Raw genomic sequence first — 24,501 nt, forward strand, 5'->3', positions numbered from 1 at the left:
GATTTATCTCGATTACCTTCTCAGGTTCCACAAAGATAACTCCACCGTCGTGATTGGATTCCGATGTAAAGTACATGCGTTAAATAATAGAATATATAGTCGTTCCAATAAATTTTATAGGTTTTCCTTCTCAAGATACCTAAAGATAATTTCTGCCGCGTGTCGTAACACGAGATTTTAGGGTTTTCGTTCCGTCGAGTGGTCTAGTTCGCGTTCACATAATCACATCACTTACTTCAGTGAATGCTGATTATTACCTCTCCCCACTAACACTAATCCGTTCCATGATAATCGCTAGGGAATTACACTATAGAGGCAATCCTTCTGGCCTTTGGGCTGCGAACATCATACTAACATTCCTTCCCTTCTACTGGTGGCTATAAGGACGTGGCCAGCGTCCTTATTGACTATTTAAAGTTGGAATCATCGAAGCTTGCACAATGAGAATGATTTGCTATTCCCAAGCGTCATTCAGTGTGTTTAAAGGTTTAAATAAATAAATAAAATGAAACAAATGAAATAATTTGATATAATCAAAACCATGTTCGTGCAATATGAAAAAATGCATACTGCTGCTGGACATTACGACTAAGGTTCCGACATCGTATGAAAATTTCACTGGACATCTGGATTTTGAGTTACGGTTTTTGAAGGAAAGATCAATAATTTTGAATACGCTCTTCTAAAAAATCAGTCGTATTATAAATTGGTCATATGATAATGAAAATTGTGATTTTGTGTAACTTCCAACCACATATACCTAGTTTCAATAAAATCGAGAAGGGTCACCTTGGCATATACTGGTTTCGATCGATATTGCGTGGAATTGCTCAATTTTTTGGTTCTCAAAACAACCAATCATTTTGCCAAACATTTGACATGAACTGAAATGCAGATCTGAACCAAATAACATAAATAACTGTCACAAAGCTAAAGCATGACTCTGAGTGCATTCTAGAAGTTACGAACTCCGACGACACATCCATTACTTCGAATCTGTCACAACCACTGGACATGACCGACATTTACGACATTACCGCCGCCGATTGTACGCACTTTTCCTCCGTTTCAGCTCGCATTTAGTGCCAGCCGCAACTTACCGTTCTGTCAACAATAATAACAATCGCGCAATCATTCATGTTAAAATTGCTAACCGAACACGACCGCCACGAGTGTGCGCGAGGTTGAATAGCATGTCCTCTCGCATTTCGCGAGAAGTCACACCTGGTCGAGTTCGAATGCCGAAAGCTGCAGCATATCAGTGTTGAGCCCACTTATGCAATATCTTGTACGAGACATGGACAACCCGGGTACAAGGGGCGCGCGGTCGAGTGCAACTAGGGCTGCATTTTTATTACTTTAGAAAATGTTCTGCAAATTTAGCGAATCTGCGCGCTCTGACGGACGGCCCCACAAGATTTATGATCTCTTCGTGGCCATCCGTCCGACCGCTCCGAAGCGCCCAGAGGCTGTGCGACTGTGCGGCTACGAGATCGATTGGATGCGATAAGTGGCTGCAACATTGGATTATAATGGAAAGTTGATCACTAGATAGGTCGTATCTAGCTCAATCAATCTGTTACGTCATTTTCTGCAATAAGCAACCTTCCCGGAGGGGACACAACTGGCAGAAAAAAGAACTTACATTTTCATCCAAACAGAAAAAAATAATTTATTATTAGTTTGGCCATGCAAACGACTTGAAATCTCAACATATATTCAACAGATCTTGCGTCTATGAACTTGACCTTGGCTACGAGCAATGACAATGGTGATAGTGAATCATTTTGCACATGCTTTTAATTGCAAACTTTTAGTGTCGGCGGCGAAGGCTGAGCTTTGCCCGCGGGTGCCAAAATTCTTACACACTTAGGGAAGGATTTGCTCACGTAATACGTCCATTCGATTGCAATGAATCAGCAAAAAATTACAGCAGGGATTAGCATTACACTAACAACACCTTCTATTATGCCCGACGAATGACGTGAGATGACTCAAGTCACAGTATTCCCGAAGGCGAAAGGCGTGACTATATCGGGTGAGATTTGTAGTCGTCACCCTTTTCTCTGTTAGCGACTCGAAAATCGAAAAAAGGTGCTACAAGTAGTGTGACTTCCAGAATGAAGCGAGCAACTTTATAATCTCACGTCACTCGCGATGCAGAAAAGAGAGGAATGTCAAACTACAATCATAAATCTCAGAACGCAGTCGCAGCGGAATCGAATCAGTCACAACGTGCATACACCTACCGTAAATTGCGTCCTTCTGATCGTATCTCGTACACCAATATAATGGTAGGACAACTTTCCACGCTGTATTGTATTTAAATTATTCAATACCCCCATTTTTTCCGAGCACGCGACCGAGGTGTCAACGACGGCTCGTTCTCGTATCGAATTGAGCGCATTCGAGTTCAACTTGTAAAACATGGCTCTTCGGTTTGTAACGCATCGTGTGACGAATCGTCACATAATCAACGGTTCGAGGCAAAAGTAAATCCGAGGTTGTCTGATTACCTTTGTGATTGATATTTAATTCGATTGTGCGTGCCATAATTGTGTTTTACATTTTTAATGGGTAACGATTTTAATTTCTCTCTCTCACTTTTGTCGTAACCCAAGCACCACGTTTGAACGCCAAGCGCTGCCATACGTAATTGGTCATAAATTGGTGATCAGCTAATCTATAACGCCGTAGGTACGATAGTTTTGAACTTATTTTCCAATAAGCGCCTCAATGTTGATGGGTACCGAGCATGATAATAGTACAACAATTACGCCCAATCTGAATAATTACGGTTTGGGAACTGTTACAAGGAGTGCTGCGTTTATCACATGCTCAAAACCAACCTCCAGACAGGTTGTAATTTACTAGCCAATTGATACTAATTGGTAATAGAACCATTAGATAACCAAATATCATTTCAGTCCTTGGAATGCATGCGAGCCACCACTTCGCATGTCAAACACAAACTTGAAACAAGCTCGTGGCTACCATAACCACTCTCACAAAACCGGACTCATCATCTCCAAGTACGATAAAGTCTTCCACTAAGCTTACTACATGCTCCGCACGGATGCATCAAACGTCAGAGTGAGCGCGATACACTATCCTACCCCCATCCGGTAGATTCATTCAGCTGAAACCAAAATTACGCGGTGGCAGTCGCTTCTCACCGATGCCAAGATACAGGTTTAGCCGGTTTCAGGATTTTCCTCCGCGCGAATCTCTTTTTTTTACTTCTTCAATTATCGCCATTGAACCTTGCGAGCAAATTCCAAAATAACTCACACACAAACAAACTATGTGCGCGGAAAAGTTACAACGCGACCGCGGCTCGAACCAACGTGGCTGTGGTATGTTTTCCCCGCCACTCGCGTTTTGTTTGTTTACATTTGTCTCTCCCTGGAACCCGGCTCAGTCCACTTGTGCCCCGTGTAGGAGACCAGCACTGGAGAGTTTCTGTTTCAGGGCCTTATTTTTTTCCCTGAAATTTCCGAACAATGTTTTGCAAAAAAAAAAGTGAGTGAAGGATATTGTAGTGTCATGACTATATTGGACATAAATTGCCATTCTCGCGTAACTTTTGAAAAGGTCCAATGTAACATTTTCGTCAACTCGAGAAAAACGAAGTTGAAGACCCGAACATTATTCCGCGAATTGTCTTAAAAGTTATCGATCTTTATCGCTCCTCTCGCCACTAGCGATCAAGAATAGCTCTCCAAAACCAATCGTAGCTGTTGTTCCGTGATTTGAGTTTAAAGTTGAAGCCAAGGAGCGAAAAATGTTACATTGGACGTTTTGACTGCCCGCGTTTGCACATTGGACATATTACGTTGCACGATAAGAATTTGAAACTAACTACTAAACAACAATCCAAAAATCAGCATTTCGTTCTAAAGACAGATTATTATTGTTATCGCCCGTTGAATTGAACTGAAATCGATAACAACTACTGTAAGAAACAAAAACTCAAAACGACCGAAGTACGAGTTACGCGAGCATTGTAAGGAGATCTCGTCCAATTTATGTTGAGAACGATGCACTTGGGAAACCAAGACACCAGAGTGAATGCAATGAAACATGTCAACGAAACACTTATCTTTTTTGCGGCATGTGACTGAGTGCTATTACGTTTACACTATTCAACAATAGATGGCAATATGCTGATAATTGCCTCATTCTCGATTATCTTTTGTTCGCGGTGTAACACCAGAGAAAAAAATCGTTGTTTGATTCTTGATTATTAAAGCTGAACACGCAATTCCGAAGAAATTATGTAATCTGCAAAATCTGGAGTCACTTGTTGCAGCCTCTGCCACGTTTCTCACAGCTTCCCCTTCTAATACACGCAACTAATATTTCAACCATATTTCCCACCCTGGTGGGCGGCTATTCACCGTCTAGACTTCGCTAACATAACCTCGCCATTGCCACAACCAAGAGTGCAAACGGAATCACCTGCGGTTGCGGCTTAGGAAATGGACAGATCTGAATCGTACGGAAATTGGTCTGAAATACAATATGTATCGGGCTATATGTAATATGTATAATTACTTCGATCCGATGAGTGGTAACCGCAGCGGCAGACAGCACACAATTTCGAGGGATTAGTGGTTTGACAATTCATTTCGATATTACACCTCAAAACCATCTCGTGGTTCGTGCTGCCTCTATGGCTTATGCAATGTTCGCGTCGAACGTAGAGTTATTCAGGGGAGTGTAGTGAAACTGGATTGGTATTATTGTTGCCGCGAATGATGAATTCATGTTCAATGTATTTTTAACAGGGTTCGACAAAGTCATATTCAACTGAGGATAGTCAGGGAACTATGAAAAAATTCGCCTTCGTATTATGACTATTTTTCTGAACCCCTATGAGGTTCACCATAGGATCTATGATGAAAAACGTACTTTTCAATTTTTTACACGGCATTCTCGATAGCTTATAAGATCTGGAGAACGAATTCTGTATCATGAAAGTGGCTCCGAAAGGAAAAAAAGGAAGTTTCAGAAAAAGAACATGTGTAGGATAGGTTGACGAAAATTGAATGCCTAAAAAGAATTTACGGTTTACTCGCATTTTCCGTGTTTCGGTGCCTTTTTAGAGTTCTTACTATGATCACTCATTGGCAACCGTTGAGCGCTTTTTATCGGAATATAATCAAAACATTAATAATACTTAAAATCAACTCACCGGCGACACGTCGAACGCAATTTTAAGACCAAAAGATTCGATTAAACATTTTTCTCTACAATGAATATTCCCGATGGTTCAGATTTTTTGAAGGAAAAGTACAGATGAGAAAGAATTTTTCCCTTCTGGTACAGATAAGAATGTGGCAATACTGTTCACAACTTTTTGTTCACTAAATATGTAATACATTCTGTCAATTTTTTACCGGAAATTTGTGTTTTTTAAGAAAATACTTTATTTATCATCTGAATTTATATAATCGCCTTCAAAATATGTCCCGCAAAATATGTTTTACACCGCAAAATCCACTGTTATAGCTGCATTCAAGAATTACCTTAAAATAGTACGTTCAATACTTGATACATTATGAAAAAAACAGTACTGTGTCTCTAAACTTAATTTAATAATTCTAAAATTTAAATTATTAAAATATTGTATCGCAAAACTCTGTAAAATTCTGAAAAAACACATATGAAAAACAGGTACATTTAAATGAAAATTATGTTTTATTGGATCTGAAAATTTAAAAAATCCAAAATTTCGAAATACCAAAAATTACCTTAATTTAAAAAAAAAATTTTCTATATTTTTTTTATAATTTGTCGTGATACACCATAATAGACGAACTTTAAGTATTTTCTCGAATTTTCATTTCCAAGCCTATGACGTGAAAAAGGAAAAACTACGTTTTTGACTACAGCTCTTAGAGTGAACCATATGTTTGATATCTTATACAACATTTTCCATAGCGCTGGTGATAAGATTTGGAGGCACTTTTCACGAACACATTAATACAATACAATTATAGATTTTAGGATAGTAACAAAATACGAGAAAATGAACACAATAGATTGTTTTTATTACTGCCGCTCTGTTCTCAAATTTTTCTGAAAAAAAATCACGAATATCAAAAATCACATATGACCGTATTTAAATAGAAATTAAACCAGTACTAAGTCTCAAAATTCGAAAAAAGTATTAAAATTTCAAAAACATGTTACACATACCACACATATCTAGAAAAGATGTAGATACACATTTAAATACGAATAGTAGTAGTAGTAGATCTCTAAATCTTCAAAAAAAGAGTTCAATATTTAAAAATAAAATTTAGTACTTAAATTTTTGATGATTTTGACGTGGGACTACGTCTAACCGGAATATACGGGGAGTAAAATGAAAACCTAAACACAAAACATGCAGGAAAAATGCAAGATTTCGAATGCTTATAACTCGAAGATTTTATACTGGATCGGAGAGATGTTTCCATCAATTGATAGGGAATATTTCTACGCATCTATCGCAATTAATAAAATGTTATTTTTCATTAGATAAACAATTGAATAACTGTGAAATGTTGAGCGTTATCTAAACGCCCTAACTGCCTCGTTTCGATTGGTCCGATTTACGGTTTCCCCAACACGACCATCAAAACCGAACAGCCTTGTGGAAATCGGCATTGCAAATACATGAAAATATGGGGACTTTTGTTCTCACTGAAATATGTTTCCTAACAGAGATTTCAAAACTAATATGCCTTGGGAAATTGGCATTGCAAACTTATGCAGGTCGAGATATTTTTGTTCTATAGAAGTTGAAATTGTTGATTCATGCAAGCCGGGGGTACTTCTGCACCCGCATTTTTGTTTTGCATAGCGGGTACGAACACAACGTTTTTGCTCGGTTATTTAAGATTGCATTGAAGGATATGCCAGCATATGTTCTGCTCACAGAAATTCTACGCACATCATTTGATGATTAGGCAAAATGTCGATAACCATTTGCTGCGATAACACCTATTGATTAAACAATATGCGTTTAAGGTACATGTCCGAAACTGAGTGCCTGAAGTTCATCAAATCAAGCGAATTCGTAGTTCGAGAAGTACATACACTTGAGGAACGCAAACTTCAGGGGTAAAGGTAAAATAAATAATCGTTTGATAATTCTTCCGTTCACATATTTTGTCCTAGGCATCATACCAAATGTAAAAGCACTGTCATTAAATTTACTTGAAACGAAGAACATAATCTATCACAATGCATGAATCGACCTTACATAGCCTTTGTTCAATCGTTTTATTCACATTTAATTGAATTGGGAAATTGTTTCATTCAATCAAAAATTTAATCAATACAAACAAAAGATTGCTAAGCTAAGATAGTCCCACGTCAACCTTGCGGTTATATCATAGATATAACCCACCCTTTTTTTTTTTTTTTTTTTGAATAACCTCATAGGGGTTCAAAAAAATAGTCAAAATTTCTTATTTAGTACCCTATACCATATTTTCTATAGAGCGGGGGATTTTGTTTGGGAGCACTTTTTGCTTCCATACCCAGCCAGGCCCTTTGTGAATTGTGTTGATATAAACCCGTTTTTCTTTAGATTTTTCGGCTAAAAAGTTCATAAGGTTCGGCTGAAAAATTCATAAGGTTGACGTCTAGATGGCACCTCTTGCAAAAATCTACTTGAATATCACAAAGCACCATGTTTCAATGGATACGTATCAAAATTCGACAGCAATCGGTCGGTTGGTTCGTGAGTTACAGCATTGAGAGTGAAGCAACTTTTGTTCTTGTGAAAAAAAATGGAAAAATCACAAATCAATGAAAACGATGGCAATGGAAAAATTGCATGAATTAGGCTTCGAATTGCTTTCACATCCACCGTATTCTCCCCAGCGACTATTTTCTGTTCGAAGATCTGAAGAGAATGCTCGCTGGCAAGAAATTTAAGACCGATGATGATGGTATTACCGTAACTGAGGCCTATTTCGACTAAAACTAAAACTGTACAGGTGGTATCGAAAAGCTGCAAGATCGCTATAATTGCTGTATCCAGGGCCTGAAAATATTGAGCTTGTTAAGTAATATTGAAATTATATTTTTATCAGTGTAACGCGTTTATTTTGTTTGTCAATGCTGCTGTCACTCACTCGACGTCAAACAAATTGGCAGTTTCATCCGCTAATTCTATAGCACATTCTATTGATCCGTTTGCAAAAGAAAGCTCGAAATGTTCCCATTGCGATCGTGTCTTGGACACCACCATTTTATGTTCGTGTATTCAGAATTTGAGTCAAGAATGAAATGTTCGAAATTTGAGTCAAGACGGTATTTTTTTACATCGGAATCGGAGTCTTTTGAAGCATTTCTGACAAGTGGAATTGAAATTTGCATATTCACTATATAAAATGAAAGCAATTTAACTGAGAAGGAGACCTTGCATGCTTCCACAATTTAATTTCTTGTCCCTATTATGATCATTCTGTACTTCGTTATCTTCCTCAACGAATTTCTCCGTTTCGTCAGTGTCCGAGAACGACGCGGATAATGAATGAACTGGTATATTAATATCAACGAATGAAAAAACTAGGGATACTTCCTTTTGCTCACATTCCGTGAACACAGAGCAGAACGAAAAAGAGAATGAACGAAGCAGGATGAATCAGCTGTGAGTGGCTTGCTGTGATTGTGAGATTTGGCGTTGGTTCATTTTCGGTATCCCGAATGCAACGGTATAATGATCGAATGTAGTCGGAAATTCAGCTGAAAAGATTGATGTGAAACAGATATTTCCAAGCACTGGCTTGGAAATATATGTTTCATTTTGCAAAAAAAAAATAGTTTTACTGTGTTACCTTATAAACTTTTCAGCCGAACTGTTATATTGTTGGGGTAAGACCGTCACCCTTTGACTGGAGTAAGCCCGGCATGATTTCCAGTTAGTTGAAGATTATCGGGACATATTTTTCATCTATTTCAGATGCCTCACAGCTCCCAAGGAAATCGAATTGTGAGAGTGGGTCCCAGAAGAACCTCACTCTTGCAAAAGAGGCTATCGTTGGTGGAGTTTCTGTCAAATGTGCTTCCAAAACTTTAGAATCCTCCGGTCTACATTACAGGATCACGTTTTATGAAAGGTGCACCCAAACTAGTGTTGGCAGAAAACATTTCATCTTTGGCAGAAATGATGACATTTAGTGTGCTGGAGAGTCAAATGCGCAAATAATGAGCTGTTTTAAAAGCTTAAAAATGGTTTCTATGTATGCGTGCAGACATCTCTTTCTGTTTTCTTTTCTCATTTGATTTGGGATTGTGCCAAAAAAAGGTCCATGCGACGTCAATGGGGATCGAACCAAGGCCGGCTGGAGTGCAAAACTATTTTACACGACCAAGCTATCTACATGGCTAATGATGATTCAGCAGTTGTTCAGCAAATACGTGATAATATTGCACCTGATTATAAAATGAAGTTGGGAAGTGTTTTCTGAGAGTAAAAAAGGAGCGCATGAAGCAGAAAAATATATCTCTCGGTCTGGGCCGTGTATGTGGCAAAGTATGCGGAAAGCTTATTTGGGCCTGATTCTCGAATACACTACGAATACACTTCACGGTTGAAACGGAATGAAACGTATTCGCGATGACAACGGTACAGTGTCAACATCAACAACAATACCAGTTTGATACGAAGAAGTTAATTTTCATTAATGATTTTTTATTTGAAATGTGTTCATTCTGCCTGAAAACTCATTATTATCTTCGACACTTCACTAACTCGTAAAACGTAGTTCAATGGCGTGCCGTTTATTTCGTTTCCACCGTGAAGTGTATTCGAGAATCAGGGCCTTTGTCTTTTGTTTCGATCGCTCGTATTAATCTTATATTGCTGTACCATGTATATTATACAAATGCTTGCCAGTATTTGTGAGTCATGACATTCTCTGTTATGTTATGTCTCATTTAATGTCATAAATCGGGATGACAAAACATGAGCTAAAAATCAATTTTGGGTGTGGTAAGCTCGAAACTAGGACCTAGATTCCATCGAACTAGTAATTGAATTATGGTGTGTTTGAGGTACCGCATGATAGGTTTGCCCAATATCAAATTCCGTTCTATTTCATATTCCATGTTCACCGAAGCTTGCTCCGACCATATCTCCGGAATCAGCAATCAGTTAGGGGGATCCCTGTCTGGAAGGTTTAAAAATAATAAATTTTCGAGATTTTTTTTCTGAAGTTAGGAATAAAGTGAATTGTTCGGCTATTAGGTATTTGTTGAAGCTATATTTGAAGATTTATTTTCCATGTTTTAAGTGTACGAATAATTATTACTACGCTGTTGACAGCTGGATGCATAGGTGATGTCTGAAAATTGGTACCTTGCTGGTAGTATCGGTTCTGAAGCAACGGAGTGCCGTAGAACGAATTTCAATATATATTTTGAAACTTTAGGACAATACCTTATGGCGAGTTTACATTAGGGAAATCTATAGCTATAGATGGATTTATTCACGTGAAAATAGGTGTTAACGGGTGAGAATAAATATGATACACTTATTCGAGGTATATATAACTTGAATAAATTCAGCATATATAAACGCTTGTGAATTTCTCACTGGTGAGAAATCACTAAAGTTGGATGCAGTTCTACTTCAGGTGAATAAATTCACCGAAAATATGAATATATTCATTATAGAAGTTCACGCTAGTGTAAACGGTTGATGCGATTTCTATAAATCTCATCATATTTCTTCACATGAATGTATCACTAGCCTATCACCCACCCTTACATAGGGGTTTTTGAAAATTCGACAAATTTCCAAAATGGCGGCCATTTTTGTTAAAAAAAAGTTATTTTTCATGAAAAATCGCTGTTTAGAGGCTCATAAAAATCGAAAAAATGATATATCAAAAAACGGCTATGTAACGCTTTAGATAATTCTTTTTTACATGCTGATAGAAAATTTCACCCAAATCGGTCGAGTAGATCCTGAGATATCGATACCACCAATTGAAAAAACATGGTTCCGAGAAAAACGCGTTTGAAAATTTGTACAGCAATACTATAGGGTTGGGGAAAAAGAAATGTCGTATTTCTGATCGAAATTTGACGCTTTATTTAACATGCTTAAATTATCCAATTTAAGTCAAATATGCGCCGTTTTGTTCGCAAACTTGTTGCCATTTAGAAGGCAACAGTTCCTGGTCAATCGAGCGAGTGCTGACATGCCGGTCTACTTGGAGTTCCCCTACCACCTCACTTCATCAGTTTAGACCTTAGGGGTCATTTAAGTATTCTAAAGGAATTCAAACTTAAACATTACTCAAATAACTCAGGAGGACTGGATGAGCAGGCAATACAACTTTGAACGATTATTCAATGTGGCTGAACCAAGCCGCACTGAATGAGAGTCAGTGGGACCAGATTTTTATCCAGGATCTGTAAGTTTCTACACTGATAGTTCCAGATTAAATTCCAACCTGAGCTGGAATAACCGGTCCCAGAGTGAACATATCAATTTCAATGGGTTAATGCCAAACTATATTTCTGGAAGAAATACAGGGAATTATTAAATGTGCAACAATTCATCTAAGGCGCAATCGTAGACATGCAAACTTATGCATTTTTTTTACGATCAAGCTGCATAGAAAGCTTTCAAGTCCGCTACCAGTTCCTAATCAGTTTGGGAGTGTATTCTACTTCTTCTAAAGGTGGATAAAAAGTACAGTGAACCCAGTTTAGGATCTTGGGCACTACAGAATTAAAGGTAATGAAAAAGCAGATTTGTTAGCTAGATGTGGATCATCGAAACCATTATTAGGATCAGAGCTATTTCGTGGGGCCCCTGAATGTACCCTCAGAATGGAATTGAAGAACTGGAAAAAATCAAAGATTGATGACATCTGGAAACATTGTACAGCAGTCCGACAGGGTAATTATTTTATATCACCAAGTGAAAAAGTAACTGAAAGACTTATCAGTCTAACAAAAAAAGATCTATGCAGTTTCAGTGACCTAGTGACAGGACATTGTTCAAGTAAATACCACCTGAAGAAACTAGGTGAATTGGAAAATGATACCTGTTGCTTCAGTAACCCAGGAAGTGAAAGCTCGGATAACTTATTATGTATTTGCGAAGCACTTTTTTTATGGAAGGCGCAATTTCTATGATAATGGTTCAATGCAATCCTCAGATGTTTGGGTAGCTTCCCCAATAGGACAATAAAAATAACTGGTCGAGGGTGGATTATGTACCCAACAGGAAAAAAACCAGTCACAACTATCAATAAAAAAATTTCTCATTATTTTACATTCTTCTGCAATATTTTACGCACAACATGTTTTAGACCCATCATATTGATTGCACATTGGACAAATTGGAAATCACAAACCAACAGACACCTATTAACAGGATTAAATGTCACTGACATATACCATGACAGAATTTCGTGAACGTGTGAACAATTTAAACCAACCCGTTCGACTGTTTGATGAGTTTGACTTACGACCAAACAAGTATGTGAATGCATTCCAATGGTACCGTTAAGTTACCTGTCCATGTTATATTTATAAAAATCAAATAGATGGTTTTATCCTTCGTCGATTCGATTGTCAGTGCTTCTTGCAAACACCACTTGTTAATGACCCAAAATGTTTAATATTCCATCATCGGCTCGACGGAATCAAGGTAACTCAGCATATTATCCATTGACCGTGACATGTCGTGACAGACACCGCTAGAGAACTCCATATGGGTTGTTTATGACATTAGAGACAAATTAGTGAAAAACAAGCCTACCATACGGTCTGACAACAAACAAGCGGTGCACGAATCATCCATCCGAAAACGTGCACAGCTTTCGTAATAATCATCATCTTCTCAACTGCGTTGATGTCATTGACACATTTAAGGTCACCTGGTACCGCACAAAGTGAAGCTTTGGCATCTTTCATGAAGAAAACGATGCAATTTGGGATGAATTCAAGCTTTGTACCTATTAAAGTTATAATTGTGGGTGCCGAAAACAGTGATCTGTTGTTGGTGTTCTTGATGCGCAAGCGGTGTGCTACGGTAATTTTGTGACATGAAGATTTCTTTGGTTTGAACAAGGTCAAATATTTATTACACAATCGTAACGATATGTTCTTGGAAATCAACTAAAATAATAAACATTTGAACCAATTTACATGTATTTTTGGTAACGTTCCGCTCGTTCCTCCGTTAAATAAAACAAAAATACCGATTTTGGCAACCGTTTTTTTCACAACAATGTTTCATGCTCGACCAACATAAGCCAATCGGCGAAACGGTGCAGTATAGAGGTGATTATAAAACACACAGTGGGAAAGTAGATCCTACCGATAAGAAATATCTTGCCCGCCAACACGCGTTGGGGTGAAATGAAGTGATCACGCGATTGGAGAGGTTGAATGAACGCAATGAATCGGGGCGAAAAAGCTTCAGAAAGTCGATATAGTATTTATTTTTATAAATGGAATTCATTCACGGAAACCGAGTCAAGGGGGCGTTATTTCCACCTAGAAAATATGCAGCGCGGAAGCCTTTGTTCACGGTTATGGGCACTAATATTCGACATCCGGATGAATGTCAATTGCGTAGGACCTATGGGGGCTTATTTCGTGATTGAGGTGACACTTTTTTTCCGCACGAAACAATACCATGACGGTATGCAATTTAGGTGTTGTATGAATGTGTCTTTATTCCACTGACTCGTGGTCAATTATTATCACTTTCGTGAGCTATTAATGCACACTCCAACATATTCGCGCTCCGAGCCTATAAAGATCGCTCGATGGACGTGTCCCAGAAAAATCTCGCTCAATTACCATACGAGGATGGTTTCGTCATGTTCGCCATTTGTATGCTGTTTCTCAATCCTGTGAGTCTAGACGTCTGAAGGTTACTGTGAAAATGAAGAATAAACACAACCCATCTTCATTAGCCCGAAAATAAACCCTTAAAAGCACCCCCGAAACCAAATGAGGTAATTTGTCAATATGTCGCTTTTAGGCTTATACTCAGACAGTTTTGTTTTTCGGTCGGTCGAAAATCAGATCAAGAGCAGCCGGCCAGTTTCAATAAATTTCTACAGTCCGCCACCGGGGCCTTATGCAACTCGACGAACCGTTGCAATCGCAGCGCGGTTCGGCGTTCAGGTTCATGTTTTCGACCGGTGGTTCGATGCACGATTCGCTGCGCCAGCGTAAATAGTCATCGATCGGTAGGACGTTTTACGTAATAAACGCCACGCTGCCGGTGTGCGACGCAGCAAAGGCGAAACCCGATGTGTGACAGATGGGGGGACAGAACACCGCAGCAGCAGCTTTCGGTGAGAGCGAAAGCATCGAAAGTCATGTGCGTGGGGAATCTGAATGGCTAAATATGGATCCTCACTCGAAAATTACACTCGCGCTATGATGTAATAAAAACACGCTAATGAGAGTGCAATAAAAAACCACGTTTACAGCCTCTCAATGAAACTGCGTCACCTTATTTTACAATCTCGAACTCACTCATACTATGGGTGAATTATGGAATTGGGTCAAAGAAAATCGCACCTGTTGCACAATTACCAACCGCAGAGTTCAATAATATTATGTTTAACCAACCAGCCTTGCTATTCAACACGTGTTCAAATCAACAGAAAAGACCATATATCTCTAAAAATATATGCAAATTTCCTCTAACCCCGAATGAAGAGGAAACCTTCGAAAAAAGTTGCCTCAATTGAAGAGCCTTTCTCAAAATTTTATGGCGAGACCGGTTTGGGCTAGTCACTTGATACAAACCCTCTTGGCATTCTCACTGACAGGCAGTGGCATAGCTTCATGAATTATTCATCGCTCAGAAGTGTGTGTGTGCAAAACGCGTTTGAAAGTGACTTATTCTGGTCTGGCTTCGCGAAATGTTCCGATTGCGTTCGAAGCGGTCATCTTTGTTTCTATGGATAGAGTTCAGGGTTCTCCAGGTGGAGTTCGTTGGGTAATGTTTCTACAAAGTAGTGGACAGGTTTTCAAATTACAAATATTTGCTTATTTAGCATATAGCGCAGTTGTTCCTAGAACGACTTTTTCGTTGACAAAAATAATTCATGTTTTATTTTTGTCAACGAAAAAGTCGTTCTAGGAACAACTACTATTCAGAGAATACATATCTAACTAACGAAAATACACACCTTTTTGAATTTTTGATACACATCTATTAGTGCTCCCGTGGCCGAGTGGTTAGCGTCATAACTAACATGCCGGGTGTTCGGGTTCGATTCCCGTTCTGGTCGGGGGAATTTTTCGCCAAAGAAATTTCCTCCGACTTGCACTGTGATCACGCGTATTCTAGAGGTTGCCACTCAGAATGCATTCAAGGCGTGTTATTTGGCATAGAAATCTCAACTAAGTACTAATAAAAAATGACGCAAGTAATACTACGTTGAGACGGCGATGTTCTTCTAGGAACGTTAGTGCCATTGAAGAAGAAGAAGACATCTATTTAATATGTTGTATTAAAATGTATATCACTATACTCTCACTTGTACCACTTTTACATTCAAAAATTTACATTTTGAATGTTGATTTTTGACAGCTGCTTCGCTCGCAGCTCGCTTTTGTTCGTCTGCGATTTTTGCTTATTCCAGTTCAGCACCTTACATTGGGATGATTGAGCTTCAGTTTAAACGTCATAATCATAAACTCATGATAATATTATATAATAAAGTGAAGACATCACAAATCGGACGACTCCTTCCTCGAATTTTGCGCTTACCAACACATTTGGCGATTCGTTCTTATTAATATAGTTTTAAGATATAGGAGCGTGTTTTTTCGCATGAAAATTCATTTCCACTGTAAAACAATTTCGTTAGCGCAAACATCAAATGGACTAACAACGCTTGTCACGTTGTAATTGTAGAACATATGGGAATTTAATTTTCCGAATTTTCCCATTTTCCTTCGAAGTTTTCCAAAAGTTGCTTTAGAGAGAGGGGGGAGGAGTGTCGAACCACCATTTTTAGGCCCCTAAAACCTCCAATTGCCAAATTTTGTTCTATTTGCTTGATCAGTTCCCTTAGAGGAGGGTAGGGGTGTCGAACCACCAACGAAACATTAAATGCTGCCTAGAACATCCACAAATTTGGCTCCATTTGCTTGATTAGTTCTCGAGTTATGCAGAAATTTTGAGAAAATTTGTATGGCACACACTCCCCCCTCCCCCATAAAGAGGGAGGAGAAGTGCCGAACCACCATAAAAACATTTCTTGCCCTCTGAAACCTCGACATGCCAAATTTGGTTATAGTTTCTTGATTGGATCTCGAGTTATGCAGAACTTTGTGTTTTACTTGTATGGCAGCCCCCTCTTTGAGAGGAGGGAGGTGTCTCGAACCATCATATAAACCTTCTTCGGTCCAAAAAAACACCTACATACAAATTTTTCACGGCGATCAGCTCAGTAATTTCCAAGTCCATAAGAATCAAACTTCGTCCCGCCCAAAATTTGTTTTGACGTAGGATTACGTCTTTCGGGAACATATTGGGGTACAAATTGAAAATCGAAAATCGAGCACATCGTGAAAATTGTCCAATTTCAAACGCTTATTACTCAGTAAGTTCATGATGGATTGATGAAATTCTTGCGTCAATCGATTTCGGCACTCCATAACAATTTTTTATATTGAAGAAAATAATATATGTCATGAAACTAACTATCGAACAATTGATAAATCTCAACCCCTATCCTAACGGAAATACCCACTTCTGATTGGTCGAAATTGACGACACATGCGGCGGATCCCTAACAGAGACATCTAAACCAAGCTGCCGGGGGGAAATCGGCATTGTTAATACTTGAGAGTAGGGGGAACTTTTGCTCCCAACGAAATGTGTTCCCTAACAGAGACATCTAAACCAAGCTGCCTGGGGGAAATCGGCATTGCAAATACATGAAAGTAGGGGGAACTTTTGTTCCTACCGAAATGTGTTCCCTAACAGAGATATTAAAACCATTATCATTATCAAAAAGTTTAACGATGTAATTCTTCAAACATATCCAAAATCAACAGATAGCCTAACGGAATCCTACGTCAACTATGCGGTCGTGCCTCGGACACAACCCTCCTGTGACTTTTTTGTTATCAATACCTTCAACATTCACGTTTTCTTACTAAGCGCAAGTTCATGAGTGCAATCGCAGAACTGTTCATTGATTGCTCTTCTAATCGACCCCGTTGAATTATTTTTTTACTAAAAATCCTAGTACTTCTACCAAAACTCATCATTATATTATCAGATTATTTTAAGACACAATCTCGTTCAAGATTTTTCAACCACTTGCAAAGAACATGTTTCTCCGTTACATGGAACAAATGTTTGATACAGAAAATATGATAGAATAAAGATAGACCCCTACCCTCTTCTCCCCTTAAAGAGCGGGGAGGAGTGCCCATTCACCATAGAAACGTTTCGTGCCCCCTAAAATCTTCACATGCCAAATTTGGCTCCATTTTCTTAATTAGTTTTCGAGTTATGCAGAAATTTGTTTTTCATTTGTATGACAGCCCACCCTAAGAGAGGGGCGAGGAGTGTCGAACCACCATAGAAACATTTATTGCATCCTGAAACCTCCACATGCCAAATTTGGTTTCGTTTGCTTGATTAGTTCTCGAGTTATGCAGATATTTGTGTTTCATTTGTATGGGAGACCCCCTTAGAGGGGGGGAGGGGTGGAGTTTCAAACCACCTTAGAAATGCTTCTTCCCCATTAAACCTCCACATGCCAAATTTAGTTCCGTTTGCTTGATTAGTTCTTGAATTATGCGGAAATGTATCCTTCATTTGTATGGCAGCCCCTCTCCCCCTACAGATACACGGGAGGAGTATCTATTCGCCATAGAAACGTATATAATTTGGTTTTGTTTGCTTGATTAATTCTCGATTAATGCAGAAATTTGAAAGAAATCTGAAACCATTTATTGCAGCCTAAAACCTCCGCATGCTAAATTTCATTTCATTTACTTGATTAGTTTTCGAGTAATGCAGAAATTCTTGTTTCATTTGTATGGCAGCCCCCCTTTTCAGCGTCTAACCGCCATAAAAACATATATTGCACCCTAAAACCTCCATATGTTTAATTTGGTTTCATTTGCTTGATTTATTCTCGGATAATGCAGAAATTTGTATTTCATTTGTATGGCAGCCTCCCCTAAGAGAGGGGGTGGAGTGTCTAGCCACCGTGAAAACATTTATTGCGCCCTAAAACCTCTATATACCTAATTTGGTTTCATTTACTTGATTTCTAAGAGACGAATGAACTACCAGAGTTTAAAGTCTCTTGAATTAAAAACTTAACCTTATTAGTGCTCGAGTAATACAAAAATGTGTGTTCCATTTGCATGGCAGCCCCCCTAAGAGAAGAGGGAGGAGTATCTAACCACCATAGAATCATTTATATTCGCATTGGGTTCAGGGCCACTAAAACTTTCAACTTAAGTGGTATTTTCAGAAATTCGATGCATTCAAAAATAACATCCGAAGTAATCAAAACCGAATTAATTCGTATGCTTTTTTTGCTGGAAAGAAGTTACTGTGAATTAGGGAGCGGGTTCGGATTTATTGCTGTAATAATGATGATTTTTTTTAAATTATACAGACTGTCTCAGACTCCCAGAATCTCTCAGTTCATTCACCTCTAGCCTTAGAAAAGATCAATTTGGAAAACCTTGACAATTTGGAAAATCCTTGAGAAATGCCATTTGGAACGCCTCACTGTCGCTGCCACCCGTTCCCTTGCAGGATGACTGATAAATCGATAAATCGACAATGATTGGCGACTTTTTCTGATCGATCAAGGAATTTTCGGGAATTCAAGCACTGTTCCCGGGTTAAAAGTGGCGTCAAAGTGCAGCGCATCTGAAATCGGATGTGAAGAAGGTATTTTGCAGCAGTGAGAGCTGCGTTCTTCGGAGGACAACTGAAGGTGAAAATTGCCGACGCCGACGCCGTTACCCTACCCGATTTGATTCGGATTTTATGTAGATTGCTTCTTTGAAATAATATTAAATCAGCCATTTTGGTAATTTTGGCCATTTGGGTCATTTTGGATTCAGATTTTTCAGAAATAATTATGCTTTACTAGTCAAGCCCATTCATTTGGTACCCATATTGATTTAAGGTCATGGAATACGCAGATTTATAATGTCAGCAGAGATAAAGGTGTGCTCCAAATTTTAGATCAATCGGTCAACAGGAAGGGAGCCAAATTTCTATTAATGTGGGTAATCCTATAGACAAACATACATACAAACATGTCAAGCTAAGTAAAACCGTTTCAAATCGTTTATTCGTCAAAATCAGAATGAAAATGGAGAAAAAATACACATTTCACAATAATGCAGAAAAAGTGATGCTGCAAATTAGATATTTTAGTTTGTGACAATATAAGGGCAATATGAGCGAGCGAAACAAAAGATACTTTGCAAATAAGCACGCACACGCAACTTTTCGCATACTTCGTCACATACAAGGTCTAGACCGAAAAATATATAGATTCACGTTTATGCTCTCCTTTTTACTCTTAGAAAACACTTTCCAACTTCATTTTATAATGAGGTGTAAAATTATCACACATTTACAGTGGCCAGTGGCTATGCGTCAGTGTTAGTGTCATTGTTTGGGTCATGGTAAGCTAAATTGAGCGGAGAGGACGAGAATTCGCAAATACGCCATAGAAACTCTTGCAAGGAATCCAGTTTTGTGATGACATTACGCTATATGTGAGAGTTTTTGTATTTTCTTGTAGAAATTCCAAACATTGATCGAAATTCTCAAAAATGTGACAATCAAAGATACTTTTCCTTAGCGCCGATTGATTCCCTTTGCTAAATGTCACTTGTTTACTTTCTGATTACGCAACTAACGGTTTATCACGATAATTTCTGCATACAGGCGATTTCCAGACAAAAAGAATAAACCAGCGAAACTATGTTAAATAATACTCCTCAAGAAGGTCAACGCCATGGACCGGTACAAGAATGGGTCGGGGTTTTTCTACAATATGAGTTCGAGTCTACATCCAAACTAGCGTTGGCAGAAAACATTTCATCTTCATGCTGAAGGATGAAATGAGCAAATAATAGCATCTGTTTCTTACATTAAATTAAATTCTCCTGATACGAAGCTGTAGAAAACATGTTTTTATCAATATGTATGATGGTTTTAAATCGACTAAATCGAAAATTTTCAGAGTGGAAATCCCGAAATATTACAACTAGGCACAAATATTTTGATTTTCAAAACAATTCTAGATAATTTAATGAAACCAAAATATTTGAAAATTTTTAGATATAATAACGAAATAAAGATTGAGGAACAACACTAACTTGTTTGATATGCATGAACGAGCAGCCGCAAAGTTATTGATGAAGGAATACGTTACAAAGTGTAATATTACTCAAAAGAAACTTCTTGAGTTCAAAGTCAACATAATAAGATTTCCAATAACATATGCTCGTCAGATTCAAAGAGAAATATATTTCAATGGTGAAACTATAGGAAATATATGCTTTCCTCATTCAATGAGTGTGGTGTGGACGATGAATTCAAAGAAATTTTGAATATTGATTTCTCTGCAATTCGTTGTAGTGATGCTATGAGTTTTTGGGAAAAAGAAAATGGGTGGGTTATATCTATGATATAACCGCAAGGTTGACGTGGGACTACCTTAGCTTAGCAATCATTTCTTTGTATTGATTAAATTTTTGATTGAATGAAACAATTTCCGAATTCAATTGAATTCAATATATTTGATTTGTGGGTAAAAAGATTTAATAAATGTCATGTAAGCTAAATTCATGCATTGTGACAGATTATGTTCTTCGTTACATGTAAATGACATTCTTTTTACGTTTGGTATGATGCCTAGAACAAAATATGTGAACGGAAGAATTATCAAACGATTATTTTATTTTACATTTCCCTCTGAAGTTTGCATCTCTCAAGTGTACGTACTTCTCGAACCGTGAATTTGCATGATTTGATGAACTTCAGGCACTCAGTTTCGATTTTGACATGTACGTCGAGCGCTTATTGTTTAGTCAATAGGCGTTATCGCAACAATTGATTATCAACATTTTGCCTAATCATCAAATGGTATACGTAGGAATACAGTGAGCAGAAGATATGAAGGCATATCCTTCAATGCAATCTTGAATAACCGATCCGAAACGTTGTGTTCGTACCCGCTTTTGTAATCCCGGTTAGGAAAACACTTTTCGGAGTGCAAAGAAAACATGCGGGTGCAGAAATGATGATGGTCCCACCTCATTCCCCTGCAAAGGTTTGAGCGAGACGAGTTATCTTATTGATAATAGTTATATTACGGTATTTATATTTTTCCATCAACTAACCAGTGAGCAAATTAAATTGAACAAGAAAACGGACTGGTTAACTCGCAGACATAGATTACTAAACGAAAGAACAATTTAAGCCATTATTTAAACGTATTTATTCCATGGCATGTCGAGAGAATTTCCAACCCGGGAAGACCCTAGACCGATCGGGAATTGAACCCAACACCTATGTCAGTAGTATTAGCCAGAAATTTACAAGGGAATTCCCGCTTTATCAGATCCCCGGCCACGGTACTATCGTTTCCGAGTTCGAGCAGCTGAGCATACCCAAGCCTAATTCTAGACGGTACTTCAGGCCCATTACTTATCCCAAGGCATGTCAAGAAAGTTTCCAACCCGAAAAAATCCTTGACCGATCAGGAATTGAACCCAATACCTATGTCAGGTTTAGCATTGAATTTACAAAGGAATTCCCGCTTTACTAGATACCCGACAACGACCTATTATGCGATCATTTTCGAGACCAGACAGCTGAGCAAATTTAAGCTTGATTCCAGCCGATACTTCAGGCCCTACATCTAACCTAGGGTATAACGCGTCAACCTGAATCTGTTGAAAAGATGAAAGGAAACAGTGTTAAGGAAACATATTCTAGTCTGCACAGAGGCAAGCAAGTACAAAAGTACCCGCAGTTTGCATTTATTTGCAAAGCCGAATTCCCCAGACACCTTGGTTTTGAAGTCTGTGTTCGGCAAACACATTTCAATCGGAACAAAAATACTTCCGATCGGCATGAATTTGCAATGACAATATTCTCAGACACCTTGGTTCTGAAGTCTGTGTTGGGGAAACACATTTCCGCCGGAACAAAAATGCCCCCGACTTGCATGTTTTTGCAATGCCAATTTCCCCACGCTCCTTGGATTTAAAGTCTGTGTTAGGGAAACACATTTCAGTCGGAACGAAAATGCCCCCGACTTACATGTATTTGCAATGCCAATTTCCCCAGACATCTTGGTTCTGAAGTCTGTGTTAGGGAAACACATTTCCGCCGGAACAAAAATACCCCCGACTGTCATGTATTTGCAATGCCGATTTCTCCAACGCTGCGTGGTTTTGAAGTCTGTGTGAGGGAACATATTTCGGTGAGAACAAAAGTCTCCATACTTCGTGTATTTGCAATGTTGATTTCCCCAAGGCTGCTTGGTTTAGATGGCTGTGTAGGGGAAACCGTAAATCGGGCCAATCAAAACGAGGCAATTAGGGCGTTTAGATAACGCTTAACATTTTACAGTTATTCAATTGTTTTTCTAATGAAAAATAACATTCTATTCATTGCGATAGAAGCGTAGAAATATTCCCTATCAATTGATGCAAACATCTTTCCAATCCAGTAAAAAATGTTCAAGTTATAAGCATTCGGAATCTTTCAATTTTTCCTGCATGTTCAGTGTTTAGGTTTTCATTTTACCCCCCATATACTCCGGTTAGACGTAATCCCACGTCAATATAAGCGATCAAAAGATCCTTGCGAAATTCTCTAAATGGTAAGAACTTCAAATCTATGGTCTGCATAAAAAATACGAGAACACAAACATGTTCTGTGATGAAGATGGCAACAGATTGTACAATCAAATTGAATATGTATGAGTCTGCTTATAAAAATAATTTTACCAAAAATAGGCACGAACTTTCCGGTCAACCCAATTTGAGATATTCTGATTTCTTCCTGATTTTTATTTTTATTCTTCCTGAATAGTTTGAAAATAGTTGGCAACACTGGCTATAGCAATTATCATATTGCTATAGCATATATATTATACAAAAGATTCACCAGTATGGGGAGTAGTGCATTTTCTGTTATTTTAGGGCTCATTTAATGCAATAAATCGGGAGCCAAAACAGGTGCTAAAAATTAATTTGGAGTGTAGAGATCAAATTCAGTGGCGTCGCATAGAGCATTCGCATGAAATGTTTTCTATAATTTATTTCAATAAAATTTCACTAACGAATAAGTATACCCCACATTAGCACGAAATCAACAAAACATGAACTAAGTATTTGTGAAATAATAACAACACGGAACAAAACTATTGGCGAGAGGTTCACCCCATGTATTTCATTTATCGGTACGATTCTCCCAATTGTGACACTTTTCCGCAATCATCCGGTTTTTGTTTACCGCTTCGTAACACAAAAATCCCCGCCGCAGATTTGAAAAACGAAACCGGTTCTCCAATTTAAACGATTGGAAACTTCTTGCGCCCAACAACGATAACAACAGGCAGGGTGGTGCACACTGCCGGTGCTGTTCTACCCTGTGCGCGCTATGTTGATATTGATCTACGAAAACGCTGCCAACTTACAACTTCCACTTTTGAACAGCGTCAAACCATTATTGGAATTTGTCATTGATCGATTCCCTTTCGCGCTCAGTGTACTCGTCCTTAAGCATCGAGTTAGTTGTTTGCCTTCTTCACATGATTGAATTTATCGTTTCAAAATAAGCGATTTTCAACACTCACCTGACTCGTGATGATCGTGGCTCTCGTGGTGGCCGTGCCCACCATGGTGGTCGTGATCGTCCTGCAGGTGATGCTTTAGGTGATGCAGATGCGCGTAGAAGTGATGATGATGCAGAACACAGGCAAGATCTGTACAATTTAACATTGCTCCGTCCTTTGGGCAGGCCTGCGGAGCCCGTGAAATCGTACGAGGGAAATAAGGAAATTAAGGAAACGCTGGGATAGACCGAAAGACGTCGCTAATTTATTTGGGAAGGTTTTGGACTAGGAAACCTTGCACACCGGTTGCTACCTCACCATTGGGGCGATTGAAACCCAACGACGCCTAATTAGACGAGCCGTTGCTAGCCGTTGGCCGAGGTGCTGTGTGGAGGCTTTGCAAACAAACACGAGTCCTGTTCTTCGTTTCGGTATTTTTCGCGCACGATCTGCAACCACCTGGAATGGGAGGGGATAGTAGGAAAATAAGTTATTGACATGGATAACTGATTGAATTACTGGTATATTTGGTACTAGCTAGGCTACTGTCAGGCTTGCTGACTAAACAATTAAATTCGACTAAATGCGAAATAAAAATTATACGCATATTAAACTTTTTAAAAAGGAACAAACATCAAAATTAGAGCATTTT

General features: G+C 38.5%; 1 protein-coding gene across 2 annotated transcripts in view; it reads right to left on the reverse strand.

Moving 5' to 3' along the window:
* The window catches only part of LOC129763408 (probable serine/threonine-protein kinase DDB_G0282963), a 480,711-nt gene that overhangs the window by 332,061 nt on the left and 124,149 nt on the right, over positions 1 to 24,501 (reverse strand). For both annotated transcript variants that reach the window (XM_055762442.1, XM_055762444.1), the window contains exon 3: positions 23,871 to 24,308. In XM_055762442.1, coding sequence (XP_055618417.1) covers positions 23,871 to 24,015 — 145 coding nt within the window. In that variant the 5' untranslated portion in view covers positions 24,016 to 24,308. The remainder of the gene's footprint in view (positions 1 to 23,870; positions 24,309 to 24,501) is intronic.

This window comes from Toxorhynchites rutilus, chromosome 1 (genome assembly GCF_029784135.1).
Source record: "Toxorhynchites rutilus septentrionalis strain SRP chromosome 1, ASM2978413v1, whole genome shotgun sequence".
Classification (NCBI taxonomy): Eukaryota; Metazoa; Arthropoda; class Insecta; order Diptera; family Culicidae; genus Toxorhynchites; species Toxorhynchites rutilus.